Source organism: Elaeis guineensis, chromosome 1 (assembly GCF_000442705.2).
Source record: "Elaeis guineensis isolate ETL-2024a chromosome 1, EG11, whole genome shotgun sequence".
In the NCBI taxonomy this organism is placed as follows: Eukaryota; Viridiplantae; Streptophyta; class Magnoliopsida; order Arecales; family Arecaceae; genus Elaeis; species Elaeis guineensis.
In genome coordinates, this window is record NC_025993.2 from 148,632,940 (window position 1) to 148,649,667 (window position 16,728).

The 16,728-nt window shown below is 36.0% G+C and overlaps 1 protein-coding gene across 4 annotated transcripts; it reads left to right on the top strand.

Annotated features, from left to right (window-relative positions):
- The first annotated feature begins 9,345 nt into the window (after positions 1 to 9,345).
- LOC105061232 (non-structural maintenance of chromosomes element 4 homolog A) lies at positions 9,346 to 16,654 on the top strand. Of its 4 annotated transcripts, none has more exons than XM_010945216.4 (8): positions 9,346 to 9,616; positions 9,697 to 9,896; positions 10,028 to 10,108; positions 13,965 to 14,214; positions 14,374 to 14,464; positions 15,162 to 15,378; positions 15,471 to 15,562; positions 16,132 to 16,654. In XM_010945216.4, the coding sequence occupies exons 2-8, from the start codon at positions 9,740 to 9,742 to the stop codon at positions 16,390 to 16,392; spliced, it is 1,149 nt and encodes a 382-aa protein (XP_010943518.1). In that variant the 5' UTR covers positions 9,346 to 9,616; positions 9,697 to 9,739; the 3' UTR covers positions 16,393 to 16,654. The 4 variants fall into 4 exon arrangements, with proteins under 4 accessions (XP_010943518.1, XP_073099571.1, XP_010943519.1 ...); XM_010945217.4 differs by having other exon boundaries at positions 9,349 to 9,616; positions 9,738 to 9,896; XM_073243470.1 differs by lacking the exon at positions 16,132 to 16,654 and adding an exon at positions 15,817 to 16,101 and having other exon boundaries at positions 9,348 to 9,896.
- Positions 16,655 to 16,728: the final 74 nt, after the last annotated feature.

A 16,728-nucleotide genomic window follows, 5' to 3' on the forward strand; every position in this document is an offset into this window, starting at 1 on the left:
AAAAAAAAAGTAAAATAATTTTATGCATATTATCAATCAAAAATAGAATTACCAATTATATATATATACATACATACATACGCACATACACACTTCTAACACACACACACATACATACATGCATACATATATGCATGCATACATATACATACATACATATATATAATTATATATATATAGAGAGAGAGAGAGAGAAAGAGAGAGAGATCATATATATGTGTGTGTGTATATGTGTGTGTGTGTGTGTGTATATATATATATATGTATATGTATATGTATATTCGGATATGTATATATGTATATGTATATGTATATATATATTCGGATATGTATATATATATATGTATATATATATATATATTCGGATATGGGTTCGGATATTACCCATATCCATAGGTTCGGTCGGGTTCGGGTAGAAAATAGCACTACACATATCCGTACTATAGTTTTCGGGTTTTACCCAAATCCGAACCCAAACCCAGTCAAACCCTATTTTTCGGGTTTGACCGGGTTCGGGTAGGGTGTATACCCATCGGGTCGGATTAATTTTGCCATCCCTACTCACGCCCCTAAAATAGATTTTCCATGATGAAACCTCTTCATCTTGTCGCACAAAATAAAGGGCTTCTTATGGTTGGCATCAAGAAGTTTGGATGAGGGAGAACTCTTCAAGATGAGGACCAATCCTTATTTGATTGAGTCTTGAATTCAAATCAAATTTGAACTCAAAATCAAACCAATTTTATCTCATCCTTGGGGCGTTGAGAAGGGGCGACAATCAGCTTATTTGTGTGGAAAAATCTAATGCAAAACAGATTAGGGCATTCCTCCTTTGACGTGCACATGGGGTTGGTGCAAGGAGGAGAGTCCTAGTCCAACTAGATCTCTCATGAATCTTGATTTAATCTCTAATCAATTCTTGGATCAATCCTAACTAACTTAAAAATTAGTTATAACAAATTAACTAATTAGGTCCTAGCTTAATTAGGAATCCAATTAGCCCTAATCTAATTAGAAAATTAGTTAGGTTAAACCCTATCAAACTAGAGATTGATTTCTTGAAAATTGGGTTATCACATAATTCAATAAAGCTTGATCCAATCAAACCCAAATCAAATCAAATTGAATCCAATTTAATTAGATTTAATTCTAACCCTATTGCTCAATCAGATTGAACCAATTAGCAATCTAATTGCTAATTAATCTCCTATAACTCACTAACTCTTAGCGAATTGCTTTATTGCAACTCTTGCATTGGATCAATCATCAATCATATTGATAATTAGATCCAATAGCGTTTCATAATCGTTAGTCAATCATCTAATTGAACAAAAATTCTTTTGTATGTGACCTCATAGGTTTTATTCTATCTGGTATAAAAATATATTATGATCCTCATTACAATATCATCGAAACTCTTTTTGATAAGTTAGAACGATTCCAACTCTGCCCTCAAGGATCATCGATCATCAAGATGACGTTCGACGAGTCTCATGATTTATCAATGATACCTAACAGTATATAGTGACAACATAGCAGAATAAAATATTAAACCTCTATATGTAGTTATCGTGTAGTTCGATTCCTCTATTGTGAGTCTCGACAAGATGTAGGTCCAGAATAACTCGTCAAATCCGTTCATCTGTCATATGTCAGATTTAATTGACTCGAGTTCATGTGAAATTTTATGAAAACTTCTTTCCATCATTCACCTACCATGATCATGGATTTTAGGACAGTCTCATGAATTGCATAGGACTTCTCTGTATCTAATAGGGTCGACAGATCTCATTTTGGTGTGTACTCTATTTCTACAATAGACCTACTATAGCCAACATATACCATAAGATTTTTAATGGCTAGATAATCAAGTGATTATGAAGTCAAACTATAACAACCTCACTGTGAACAGTCGAAGCACTGCAAGTTAAAGAACTATCTACACCACTGCAACTTTGAGCAAGTGACCGATGAGTGGATAGCCATCCTAGTGACTTTTCATGTTGGTCACGCTCAGTACTCTTGATCTCTATCAAGCACCTGCACTCTCACTTCAGTATTTCACACTATCGACTCAAGACTCATTTATCATGAAGGAAAGTGATCCGTGCACCAATTTATTCAGATCAGTCACCATCTCCATGATAATTTATCGATTGAAAGTATTTAGGAATTAACCACTAATGACACATACCTCAAATTCTCAACTCTTGAGAATATATATCATCATCCGTTGATTCTTCGGACGATTCATGACACAATTCAAACACAACATGAATAAAAAATAACTCAAATTTTATTTATTTCAAAATTTTAATTATAAAATTATGCCTTTAGAACATGTATATGTGTTAGCCAATTGGTTTCTAAGACATACTTCTAATCAACTTCCACTTGACCTAAAGCTAATTGCCATAAACCTAAGCTCCATTTTCTCAAGGTGAGCTTCAGTCTTCTGTTGGCTTAGTGGCTTGGTCAGTGAGTCAGCCACATTCTCTATGGAGTTGACTCTCTGCATCTCGATGAACTTCTTCTTAAGGTATTCACGAATTAGATGAAATCGTTGCTCGATATGGTTGAACTTTAGTGAGACCTCGATTACTTAGGAGTGCTATGGCATTATTGTTGTCATAGAAGAGTGGAACAACATCTGATGGCATCACACCCAGCTCCGTAATAAACTTCTTGAACCAGAATCCTTTCTTAGCCGTCTCTGATGCGGTAATGTATTCTACCTCAATGATAGAATCTACAATAATCAGTTGCTTGAAATTCTTCCAACTAATCGTACCACTATTACACTGGAACACCAAATCTGATGTAGACTTTCTATCATCAGTGTCAGACATAAAATCTGAGTCTGTGTATCCCTGTACCCACAAGTTTTTTCTTCCAAAGTTCCAGAAGAGATCCTTAGTTCTTCTCAAGTACTTAAGGATAATCTTCACAGCAATTCAGTGCTCCTCATCTGAATTTGACTGATATCTGCTTGTGATACTTATAGCAAGAGCAATATTAGATCGAGTACATAGTATAGCATATATGAGGCTCCTTATGAAGTGTAAGGGATCTTACTTATATGTTGAATCTCCTCAGGTGTGCTAGAGTACATCTTCTTGGAGAGATGAACTCCATGCCTGAAGGGTAACAAATTTCTTTTGGAGTTTTCCATGCGGAACTGCTTCAGTACTTTTTCTATGTATAGTTGTTGTGGCAAATCTAATATCTTCTTAGATCTATCTCTATAGATCTTTATTCCTAGAATATAGGATGCTTCTCTAAGATCTTTCATGGAGAACTCTTTGGACAATCGAAGTTTCACCGAAGTCATCATAAGAATGTCATCTCAATTAGGAGGATGTCATCCACATACAATACGAGGAATGTGACAACCCTCCTCACTTTTGATGAAATCAAACGATTTGATCGCATCATTGAATCGAGTATTCCAACTCCGAGATGCTTGCTTGAGTCCATTAATGGACCTTTGCAGCTTGTAGACCTTGTGATCTCCATCACTGGATGTAAAACACAGAGGTTACTCTATATAGATATCTTCCTCAAGATATTCATTCAGAAATACAGTTTTCATATTTATCTGTTATATCTCATAATCATGAGCTGCTGTAACAGCAAGCAGTGTCTGAATAGACTCAGCATGGCAACTGACGCAAAGATCTCCTGACAGTCAATGCCTTCGCACTGACTATAATCTTTAGCCACAAGCTTCGCTTTAAAGATCTTCATCTTTCTATCTGAACCGATGTTTCTCTTAAAGATTCACTTACACCCAATAAGAATTATTCCTGCTGATGGATCTACTAAGATCCAGATCTGATTGGTATGCATTGAATCAATTTCTGACCTCATTGCTTTCAATCATTTCTCAGAGTCGATGTCTGACATTGTCTCGTCATAGATTTTAGGATCATCAATATGGTTCATATCAATCATGAGAAATATTTTTTCTATATTTTTTTTCAGCATATCTATGTATCTTTCAAGAGGACGTGTGATCCTACTGGATCTACGAGGTGGAGTGGGTTCCACTGGCTCTATAGCTCGTTGCTCTTCAGAGACACTCTCTTCGAGCTGAATTTTTCTCCCACTACCTCTATCTTGGATGAAATCTCTTTCTAAAAATTTGACATGCCGGCTCACAATCACATTGTGATCTTTTGAGAGATAAAAATAGTACCTCAAAGATTCTTTTGGGTATCCTATAAAATGAGTTCTCATAGATCTAACATCTATTTTGTCTGTCTGTCGTCATTTGACATAGATCGAACATTCTCAAATTTTGAGATAACCAAAATTTGACTTCTTATCATGCCATATCTTATATGGTGTGATAGGAACAAATTTAAAAAAAATCTTATTAATTAAGTAATTGGTTATCATTAAGGCATATCTCTAAAGAAATAAAAAGAAGTCAATGAAGCTCATCATGGATTGAATCATATCCAATAAGGTCCGATTTCTTCATTCTAAAACTTCATTGAGTTGAGGTGTTCTAGGTGGAGTCCATTGAGAGACTATACTATTTTTCTTAAGATAATCGAGAAGTTCTTCACTCAGATATTCTCTTTCTCGATCTGATCGAAGTACCTTGAGTGATTTTTCAGTTTGCTTCTCTATCTCAGATCTGAATTTTTGAATATTTCAAAGGCTTTAGATTTATATCCATAAAAAATACATATCCGTACTATGAAAAATCATCGATAAAGATGATGAAGTAGAAATAATCTCCTCTGATCGGCACATCAAATGGACTGCATACATCACTATGTACCAGAGCTAGTACCTCAGTGATCTTTTTTTTGTATCCTATAAAGGGTAGCTTGATCATTTTTTTTAAGACAAGATTCATAGACTGGATACGACTCATCTGAGAACAAGTCTAAAAGACCATCTTTCACCAATCTGTGAATCCTCTCTTCTCCAATATTCATAGCTTAAGGTACCACATGTACTTTTGCTTAACTTCATCTCTGGATCTCTTAGATCCAATGGCACTCACTGTTTGTTTAGATAAATTAACTGATTCATCTGCATCAATATGCAAATGATAGAGGTTGTTGATTAAGTGACCCACGTGCAATCATTTTATTTTCAAAATAAATGGTGCAATGATCCTTGTTGAAACTAATTTCATAATTATCCTATGCTAAGTATGAAACAGAAATTAAATTTTTGCTCGCATTAGATATATAGTAAAGGGGAGCGATGCCGGAAGAAAGAAAGAAAATTTTTGATAAATGCAAGTGGTGTTCAAAGTGATCAAGGGGTATATTTGGTTCTGGACATATGGGTGTTCATCTAATCATATGGCGATACTTTCGATCGATAAGAAATACACACATTATCATGGAGCAATCTCGATTGTGAAATTTGAATATGATTTCGCAAAATCCAACAGTTCTGATTTTATTTTTTAATTTTATTGGATGTATTCATAACTTTCAGCTTCATCAAAAAAAAATCAATTTGTTGGGTTGTCTCATCTCATATAGCAGACTGATCAAGTAGCGAATAGACCTCTGCTATGTGGATACAAACCTGTCAGATATCTTTGATAAACATGCTCCTCTTATGATACACTTTCGTTGTTGGATGTGTGCCCTAGAAGTCAATTGTTGGCTGACATATTTTATAATTCTAGGACATAAATATGTACTTATAAAAATATTTATTAGTAATAAAAAGATATTTTTTTATTTTTAATCATATTTTATATATTTATGATTTATCTTAAAATTTAACATATGATTTTATATATTCTGAAAGTGTTAAAAATTTAAGACATACATTATTAGTGATCAATTTCTGAATGCTCCCGATCGAAAGATCATCATGAAGCATAGTGATTGATCCAGTTAGATCGATGCACGAATCACCTTCCTTCCAAACAGATGAGTTTCGAGTCTGCAGTATGGGGACATTGGAGTGAGAGTGTAGATGATTGTTAGAGAACAATCTGTACTGAACGTGACCAACACGAGAAACCACTTGGATGTCTACTCACTCGTAGGTGGTCTTCTCGATACTGCAATGGTGTGAGTGGTCCTTTGATTTGCGATGCATTAGCTATTCGCAGTGAGGCTACTGAGTTTGATTGTATCTAAACTTGAACTCTTAGCCATTTAAGTTCTTACAGTGTATATTGGCTTCAATGGGTTCAAATTCGCTATTAGGAGTAAGATGCATCTAAATGAAATCTATCGATCTTGATAGAAAAGGAGTAGTCCTATTCGATTTGTGAGATTGAGTTGAGAAAGTTTTTGCTCAAAGCAAGTATGAATACTAAAAAAGAGTTTTTACGGGATTACAAATGAACTCGAATCAAGCCAATCTGGTATATGACTGATGTTGGTGTTTGATAAGTTCTCCATGACCTCCGTCGAGTTAGGACTCATGATAAAACTGAATCACATGATAACTGCACTTAGAGATTTAATATTTTTATTTTACTGGATTGCCACTACATACTGCTTGATATCATTAATGGATTGTGAGACTTGTCGAGTATCATCTTGATGATCGATGACCCTCGAAGGGTAGAGTTGAAATTATTTCAATGCATCAAAAAGAGTTTCGACGATATTGTAATAGAGATCACAGTAAATTTCACTATCAGATAGAATAAAATTATAGGATCACACACAAAAGAGGTTCTTATATGATAAGATGGTTGTTTAACAATTATAAATGTTAAAGGGTATAATCATCAATGTGATTGATGATTAACCTTGTGCAAAAGTTACAATAAAATAATTTACTACGAGTTAGTGAATTATAGGAGGATCAACTAGCAATTAGATTGCTAATTGGCTTAATTTGATTGAGCAATGAGATTCAGATAAAGTCTAATTGAATTGAATTCAATTTGACTTGGTTTGGATTTGATTAGATCAAACCTGATTGAGTTATCAAATAACCCAATTGCAAGGGAGACCAATTCTTGATTTGATCAGAACTTGGATTTAATTAATTTTAATTGGATTAAGATCTTGGGTTCCTAATTAGATTAGGTTCTCTTCTCTCTTTGGGTCTAACCAAATTTGATTTGGATTGGAACCAAATTGAGATTTCAAGAGTCCAATATGATTGGACTTCTTTCCTTCCACAAACCCCATCTCCATGCCATTTTTTTCTTCACACTAATTTTGATTTTAGCATGATTAAAATCAGCACCTTCACCCTTCTTAACGCCCCTCATGGATAAGGATAAAGAAGTTTTAAATTTGATTTAAAACTATCCTTACCTGGAGGTTGTTTGATCCCATCCTAATCCCCTTTAACGCCAACCATTTACGGCCTTTCCTTTTGTGTGTGAGAAATGATTTTCATGATGATTTTCTGAGTGGTTGTGCATAAAATAGAGGAGAGTGGGGCATGGGTTCTGTGCGTGAAATAGAGAAAAGTTGTTTCCTCTTTGGGTGTGAGAAAACTAGAGAAGGGTCTTTAGTGTAGAGGGTCCTAGGTTTTATGATCTAGGGCTCGGGTTTCGTGAGAGAAGTTCTTTTCTTCTTCTCCTCTTTCACCTCCTGTGTTCCTCTTTAAGATCTTTAAAGAGTCTGTGAGATCTGAAGGAGTCAGATCAGCCATCAGGAGCATGTCTTTATAAGGAGCTAGGATCCCGAGGAGATCGTCGTACCTCTGATTAGATCGGAGCTTCATGTGGATACCTGTAGAGATCGGATGCATGTGCGGCTCAAGAAACTTGACAAATCCATGATCATTAGTTGCGGTGTAGATCGATCCATGCTCAGGTATTGAGATTTGATCTCTGTTTCATCGTAGATGTGATCTACAACATAAATACGATCTATGGATTTTAAATTTCAAATTATGCATGCTGTATTTATGTCATAAGATCCATACTTAGGTAGTTTTCAAATTAGATCTAATGCATTCTAGGTTAAGAGTTAATCTAGATGTCTTCCGCTGCTATAGATTTAAAAATATTTTAAAATTCATGTATGAACTATCTACTTTCTAATACTTGTGATCCCTCTTGAGAGTCGAGAGGAAGAAACATGCAGACCCTCACTTGTGAGCTCAATAATAAGGGGTACATCTATCAAACCCAATTTGATTTTTTTAATTTAATTTAAATCAAAGGGTATATGTATGCAGGAGAGGAACAAAAATCATATGGGGCGGATTTCACAATGCGATATGCGTCCTTTAATACTAATCTTAAAGTATGAGTCTAAAAATCAAAGACTTTTTCTACTAACGGAGTTATTAGTCCCATGATTAAAACATCCTCTTTCTTTTTTAGTATATAGCAATATATACTATATGGCTATATGATACATACTAAATATATAATTAGATAATATATACTATAAGCTTTTTTGATACACACTTAGTAATGATATAATACACACCAACAGTTAAATTGATACATAGTTTATTGAATTTAGTTTCACCATACAGAGTATACAATTAATTGATACATATCTAATAAAATATTTATCCAATATCCCCATATATACCTTTAAATAAAGCAATACACAGTTTTTAAAATATAGTATTGATCAATACACAGTACATCAGTAAATGATACCTACTAGATGGCTTATTGATATATACTGAAATTTTTTTGATATACACTTAGTAACGATCTAATACACACTTACAGATAAATTGATACATAGTTTATCGAACTTAGTATTCACTAATACACAATATATGGCTAGTTGATATACATCTAGCAAAATATTCATCCGACGTCCCATCTAAATGAAATGATACACAAATTTCATAAACTTTTAGATGCAAAGATCTTAAAAAAGAAGAGAGATTCGAAAGAAGAAAAAGACCTCGAGATATGTATTAGGTCATTACTAAGTATGTATCAAAAAAGCTTACAATATGTATCAACAAACTATCTAGTATGTATCATTTGCTCATATACTGTATAGTGATAAATGCTGTATTTTAAAAATTATGTATTGTTTTTATCTAGAGGTGTGTATTTGGATGTTAGATAAATATTTTTCTAGATGTGTATCAACTAGTTATATATTGTGTACTGATAAATATTAAGTTTGGTAAACTATTTATTAATTTAACTGTAGGTGTGTATTAGATTGTTATTGGGTGTGTATTAAAAAAATTTATAATATGTATTACTTGATTATATATTTAGTGCATATGATACGGCTATCTAGCATATATCGTTATATATTAAAAATAAAAAAAAATTTAATCATAAAATTAATAATTTTATCAGTAATTTTTTTTTAAAATTTTAAATTTATATTTTAAAATTAATATTAAAGGACATGTGGCAAGTTGCGAAGCCCGCCCATACGATCTTTTTATAGTGCCCGCCCCATATGATTTGTTGTTCGCAGGAGAGAGCCTCCATGGGCACGGTAGGCGGCTAGCCGAAATTCCAAAAAAATTTCTGGTGGAGAGCGCGCGCCATTGAAATCTTTTCTAACTTCAAGGAGACTTCGATCACTCGAAGTCGAAGGCACGAAGCACTCCTTTTCGTGCTCGAAACGTCGAGGCTTCTCCTGCCGCTCTCCGTTTCCTCCATCCCAATATCGACGGTTTGAGGTCAGGGTTAGGGTTAGGGCTTCGAGATCGAGCTTCCAAGGTAATAGCTTCACATGGAGCTTAATTTCGTGTAATTCTCTTGATATCGACCTGTAAGTTGCCTGCCTGATGAGATTCTAGGGTTTTTCCGGTTCGTCTTTGTGTGGTCGGGGGATCTTCAGCTATGGTGAGGGCGGTGAAGAGGGAGACGGGGGTGAGAGGGAGGGAGGAGACCAGAGGAGGGGAAGCGGGGGAGGGCAGCCGGGGAGAAGGTTCGCAAGGGGTGACGGAGCGGCGGGTTCTTAGGTCACGATACTTGGCCGTCAGGAATCTAATCAGTGGTATGTATTCGAGTTCCTCTGCCGAGTTCTTAGGTTTGAATCAGCCTTTGTTTTCTTTTCCTTTTTTTCTTTCTTCTTCTCTGGTGTCTTGGTTGTTTTCTTTGCTGTGAATCAGTTAGTGTGGTTTGCAGATGAGAGGGAGGATATTAGCAAAGTGGATTCTGACAAGTTCAATTCGATCATCGGTGAAGTGGAGAGTCTGCATCATCTAGGCACGTATTTTTAAATTTGTTTTCAGATTATCTTGTATCTACTTGCAGAATTGTAGAATAACATTTAAACTGTATGTCTCTGTACTATGCTTCTTTTCTGCGAACCTAATGATCTTAGCTTAGCTAAACTAGTATAGTATCTGCGAGTTAGTTTTGCTGAAATTTTTATTAATTTTAGGAAGCAGGCAGATCATAACTTTGGATTTGGTAACTTATTGTTGTTTTAAAAGGTTCAGTATTATTGCAGGCATTACTCTACAATTGACATACTTGATAGCCTTTTATTTATTTAGTTAGGACACTTAACGAGGAAGCTTTTGCATAATTGTATAGACTATAGAGAACCTCAAGAAGCTGCTTAGGTTCACTTAATCACATCATCTTTTGTTAAATCCTAAAAACACTACTAGAGTACATTTTTGGGTTGAAAGTCTCAATGTTAATGGTTCAATTATAGATCACCTATATGTTTACCTTGTTTCTACCTGTTATTATATGGTGGATTACAGATATGGCTGCAGACATAGTGTAGATGCTGAAATCTGCATGCTAATTTGGATTATTTTGGATACGCCAACAGATTTGGATGGATATCAGTTTTATCCATTTTCACCTTTAACTTGTTAATGATACTTTGTGTTTTTGAGAGAGTTCTTCCTCAGTTGAACTGATATTCAACAATAATGGTCTGATTGAGCAGTACCACCTGCTGTGCTTGGCCCTGTTCAGTCAATTATGCCCTTTATTTAGCATCTGTCTATGTTATTCATGTCCTTTGGGTAGAGGGCAAGAGGCGCATGTGAAGGTTCAATTGAGGCCATAATTGTTTAGACTCCGAGTTAAGGTCAAGCCGGCATCTCTAATTGACCAGTCAGCTAATGGTGTTCGCTAGTGTTTTAATTCAGTTTATACTTACCAGGATTTGACAGGCAGAAAATTGAGCTGGAAAATAATTTAACCATGCAGTGATCCCTTGAAAGTTTGTATTCTTTGGATGTTGTTCCACATGTTGAACTATATTATTGTTGATATACATAAAAGTGTTAGACCTAACAGTGAAGGAAATAAAGAAAGAAGGTATAATTACACTATTGTACTAGAAGCTTCTATCTCCATTTGTTTTTTTTAACCAACAAGTTCATATGCATTTGGACTAGAAACATAGCTTTTTAAGCTAGATAAAACTGGGAAAAATTGACCTTCAATTTCTCTTTTCTGTCTCTTTTTTAAATTTCTTTTAAAGATAAAATAATGGAGAGTGGATTTGAAAGTTTAGATCAAGAAATAAGTAGAAGAGAGGCATGATAGAGAATATAAAGGGTACTGACAATCTTGAATCTTATTGAATGGTTAATGACTAGAGGAGAAATAAGAAGGTGAAACAAGAGAGCTAGCTAAATGGTGAAATTTTTCTATTTCTGAACATAATTGATTGTTTTCTTATTTTTTCTTTTTTCAAGGGTTTAACAAAGCCTTTTATAAATTGATTGACAAGTTTATGTCACTATAATGTGTAAGGTCCATGCGTATAATTCAATGAATGATGTACTCATTTGTCCTTTTTTTTCAGTAAAGTTATCTGGTCCACTTACTTCTTATACAGTTTATTGGATAAAAGGCCTTAAGTTGTCCTTTCTCAGCTGCAAGAAAGAGTGAGGTCCCATATTGATTTAAGGGATCAAGGGATTTGCTACAGTGCTTCCTGAAATGTTATATATAATAGGTTTTAGTTTTTGTTCATCATTTGTTGGATGATAATGATACTGATTTTTCTCAAAAGCAACCCATTATAGCCAGTGGAAAGTTTAGGTACGGATGGCAAGTACAGTAATTTGGACAAAATACATCAGTTAATATTTGAAAATGTCTGTAGATAATCTGGTAATTTAGGTGGTTTTCATGGGGTCAGAATGGGATGGGTATAAGCAGTGATTTTTTCCCTGTCCCGATGAGGATCCATCTTCGAAACCCCCCTTTGTGGTTGGTGTATGAAGCTAATGTGGAGGCAGCAATAGCAAATGGTTTGATGATTCTATTGCTGATACACTATAGGGTAGTGGATTCTATCAAAAGCCCCACTTGGAGATCAAATGAGCTGATGACAGTGAAGCTGTCATTGCGGAGCAGGTTTTTTAGAATACCAAAGCTAAGTTCCAAAAGTACCAAGCCTTCTGATGTCAAAACCACGTAGAAACTCGGAATGAGCTATCAGTTTTTGTGGTACTACTCTCTTTACTGTTAATGAAGATTATATTTTGTAATGTTTTTGTGACAAAACAAGCGGATTCTTCATTCACTTTGATGCCACTTCCACCCACAAGCGCGCGCTCCGATGTTGCTTCCTTTCGTGATGTCGGCAGCCTGTGGGCAGTTGATGTCGGCGAGGGCAGTGGAGAGAGAAGCGGTGGTGTTGGCAATAATGGAGGTGCTAGAGATGGTGTGGAAGGTGGTGGTTTATGTGGCATGATGGACCTTGGAGGAGGCGGCGGTAGTGGGGGCATTGAGGCAGATGTAGTAGAAAGAGTGCTAAGGCCCTAATCATAAGGCTTCGATGTGATGGCGGCGGCACTGTGGTGGTGACGGGCGTTACCGAAGAAGCAGTGGGTGAGCATCGTGAAGTTGTTGCCCATGGGGGGAAGAAAGGAGTTTTGGGGCGATTGAGAAGGGAATGGAGGGAGGGAGGGCTCCATTGGAAAGAGCATGGGACAAATTCTAGGAAAGAGAATTGAGATGGAGGAAGAGGGTGAGAGATGGGAGGGAGGCGTGTTGATTTGCAGGGTGAGGGTGGATACTGGCTCGCGGTTAATCTAAATTTTTGATCACAACCTTAGACAATGAATGGCTAAGATTAATCCCCGTTTTTGAAAAAAAATGGTGAAAATGCACCAAAGCATTCCCTAAGAAAACCAATGGGTTACTTTCTTAAGCATGTAAATATTTTGATGTCATTTTACTTCATACCCTGTGTATGAAGTTTTTAATGGACAACAACTACATCATTGTTGATTATCCTAAAGTGGAATATTATTATTTTGCTAGAACATTTGGCGTTCTGATGTCAGTGGAAGATAATTTCATGAACAGAGGAAATGCTGAAATATTGTCAAATGATCAATATATACAATGAAAGCATTTAACAGCAGCTTCCTATTGAAACAAGCAATTAGGATTTCATACCTCAAGTTTTTCTTTATGATTCTTAAAACCGAGGCAATGATGTCGCCTTTTTATTTCTTTGAATATGCTGGCTCCATTTTCTCTTGTCCTAGTTCTTAAAAAAAAAAAAAAATAGAGTCTAAGCCTGGCCTATTGATACACCTGTTAAAGGAATGGAACTTCTTCACTCGCTTCTCTTGAACAAGGCTCTCTAACCACATTTTTTAATTCTTTTTAACACTCCCTATGACTGCTAAATTTTCACCCTTATATCCATTCTTATTAACATAATGGTGATATAATATTTTTCTGGATCCATTGATGCATTATTAGACATTATATTAGATATGACTCATGGTTGAAGAGTCTGATGATTCATGAACCACCAGTAGCCTACCCCTTGCCATATGTTCTAGTTCATTGGAGTTCAAAAAAATCCATTATTTGTAGCCTTGTGAAAAGGGACTCTTTTAGTGGCTTTTTGAGATCAATAAATTTATTTGGATCTGAGCTGAGACACAGAATGCAGTAGTTTGGTCTTTTGCATTGACCCGTTGATCCCTTACCCTTCTAGAACTTCATTGTTCTTTTTCCCCCTGTTCTTTCTTTCTTCCTTCCACTTCCAACCTTTTTACTAGTGTGAGATGATCATGTAATAAATGCCAAATTCCTCATTCTCATTGTATTCATGTGGCCACAGTTCAAAAGCCTAGAGAACAAGTAGCGGATGCGGAGGCTCTATTGGACATTGCTAACACACTGGTAACATCGGTTAGGTCTCAAAGCAATGACGGAGTGACTCCATCAGATTTTGTAACTGCAATGCTAAGGAACTTTGGACAACGAGATGGACATGTGAATGTTGATAGTGCTTACAACATGATTTCTTGGGCAGAAGTTGGCATTGCTGTATCTCATATTTTAAGAAAGGTCCCTGGATGCTGCACAATGTAAGGAACATTCCAACTGTTATACTATTTAGATATTTAATATTTTTTCTCTTTTTGGTGAATTTAGCTTGCTGGGGTTGGATTTTTAGGAACTTAAACCGATTTATATGCAATTGTTTCTGCCTATTAACTTTTCTCTCCTTGTTATATATGATGTAGGATTGGTCCTATGAGTACTCAAGTGAAACAACGCAAGGCTGTGGTTCACAGAAAACAGACAAGGCCAACTGAAAACAGTCGTCCTGAGGAGGTTAGTTGTTTCAAGATTCTAGCTCTCGCTCTCTCTTTGTACCCAAGTTTTTTTCTATTTTCTTAATATTTTTTTAGATGCTGGCCTATATAAAAAATTATTCAGTTTTTATTTTTATTTTTTGATCGTGGCACTTCTTATCTGTTATCTATCAAGTTTGTTCCCTACCTAGTCAATCCAGTGGCTAGTACTCTCTATTTGCGGGTGGTCCATCACATATGCGGTTTCCAGAAAACTCTTCCCATGTTGTAGGATGGATGCAAAATAAGGGTTCTTTTGGATGCTAAAACATTTTCCTTAGTGTTCTGACATAAACTTCTTTATTTTCTCTAAAATATGAAGGAGTCTCTCTCTCTTTGGTTGAGGGCCTAGGAAATGGCCCAATAGGCTACGTCATGTAAGATCACAAGGGCCCTATAGTCCACCTTATCAACTAAGGACAGCCCTTGTTGGAGAACCTTTTAAGCATCATTATTTGCTGTTTGTGTACGTCCTCCCAACACGCTGCTCACTGTGTGCTGCCTTGCATTGCCACCAGAACAACATCACATCCACCATGGAGCAGCACCATGTTGGAATCTTGCAGCTTGTAAAATGAGATTTTACAACAAGACCTCCAGTAAATAATATGGTTTGATGATTTTGTAATCAATGACCTAGTTTTCTTTTAGATGACTTTTTGTTTCCGTATGTACAGCTTGATGAGGCTCAACCAGAAGACAAAACTGATACTGATAAGAACATGGCAACCATGTTCGACATATTGAGAAAGAAGAGACATGTAAGACTTGAGAACCTGGTTTTAAACAGAGTATCTTTTGCGCAAACCGTGGAGAACATATTTGCGCTGTCATTTCTGGTGAAAGATGGGAGAGCTGAAATATCTGTGAATGGTGAAGGACATCATTTTGTTTGTAAGTTCTTTATAAAACAAATTAGGCTTTTCTCACCACTCTATTTAAGTTTCTCTTGTATCGATGCTAATGAAAATGTCTCTGCCTTCTAGCTCCAAGGAATGCACCTGCTGCTACTGCAGTAGCCTCAGGGGATGTGTCTTACAACCATTTTGTATTCAGATTTGATTTTAAAGATTGGAAGGTATGAAAGCACATTCTCTTTCTTGGGAATTTGTTTACTTTTTGCATCCTTTATGTATTTAAAGTGGTCACAGGTACCTACTTTTAGTGCTCATGAAAGTGATTTCTGTTTAGAACTTGAAAAGAGGTAAAAACGGTATGATTTATAGCATAGTTAGTGGGGTGAAGCCAATGCGTGAAACTGTTCATTTTGAATAGCATCAAAAGTGGGACAATGTTGGGAGAAATAATAAAAGGAATCCTAACGTTCTGCAGAAACAGATTGTTTTATGTGAAGGTCTCGATTCTCATTGGTCTTCTCAGTTTCGTCCAAGTACATTGCCTTCAGGTTGCAACACAAACAAGAAAATTTATCTTTTTCTTGTTATATTTAGATTTATCTTTCCATTTTAGCATTGTGAAATTTGAGTTTGGAAGGAGCTACCTCACAAATATTGTAGGAAAATGCCCCCTGCTTTTATTGCCACGATTTATTTCTTTCTGATCCCCATCTTCTTCTCCCTCCCTTGTTGCAAGAGCAAATAGTCTCATCTGTTATATGTTGGTTTTATTTGTTATCCTGGTTTGCAGTTAATGATGGATGGTGTTGGGTCCGGGGAAGAGCTGATGCCTCACAGGAGTGGCCCAAGTATGTGCAGCACCTCCTTACAAGCAGAGCCACCAGATGGGGATTCTCAGTCTGCTGCACCTTCAACGCCAATCAGAAAGTTGACCCGAAATAGGGGCTTGATAATACAAGATGAAACAGTTGTTGAGGATACACCAGAAAAAGATCCTTCAGGTGAACCTATACCCAGGCGCAAGGGTAGGCGACTCTGTGCTGGCCCTTGACAATATTCCTCCGTGTCTCTGCTGTTCCGTTTCATTAGCTACTCTATTCTAACTTATGTACACTGGTTTTCATTTGTACATATATTAGTCAGTCGGGTCTCCAGAATGGTTAATGTGTATCCTATTAGTCATTACCATAGACTTTTTTGTCATTATCATATTGTTTCTTTTTTCTTTTGCTACATTATTACATGTTTCTTCTGTTGAAACAGTGGAATCCTGTCAAATTCATTTTCTAAAACGATGTCATGCGGTTTAATTATATTTCAAATAGTGATGCAAATAGGCCAGTTCAGGGCCAAGGATTTGCAGAATTTCCAATGGGTCTGGCCTGAA

Excerpts from the sequence above, each read along its gene's own strand:
- LOC105061232 (XM_010945216.4), top strand. The coding sequence starts at position 9,740 with ATGGTGAGGGCGGTGAAGAGGGAGACGGGGGTGAGAGGGAGGGAGGAG. Across the intron at positions 9,897-10,027 it reads CGTCAGGAATCTAATCAGTG|ATGAGAGGGAGGATATTAGC; the intron begins GTATGTATTCGA and ends TGTGGTTTGCAG. Across the intron at positions 15,379-15,470 it reads TGAAGGACATCATTTTGTTT|CTCCAAGGAATGCACCTGCT; the intron begins GTAAGTTCTTTA and ends TCTGCCTTCTAG.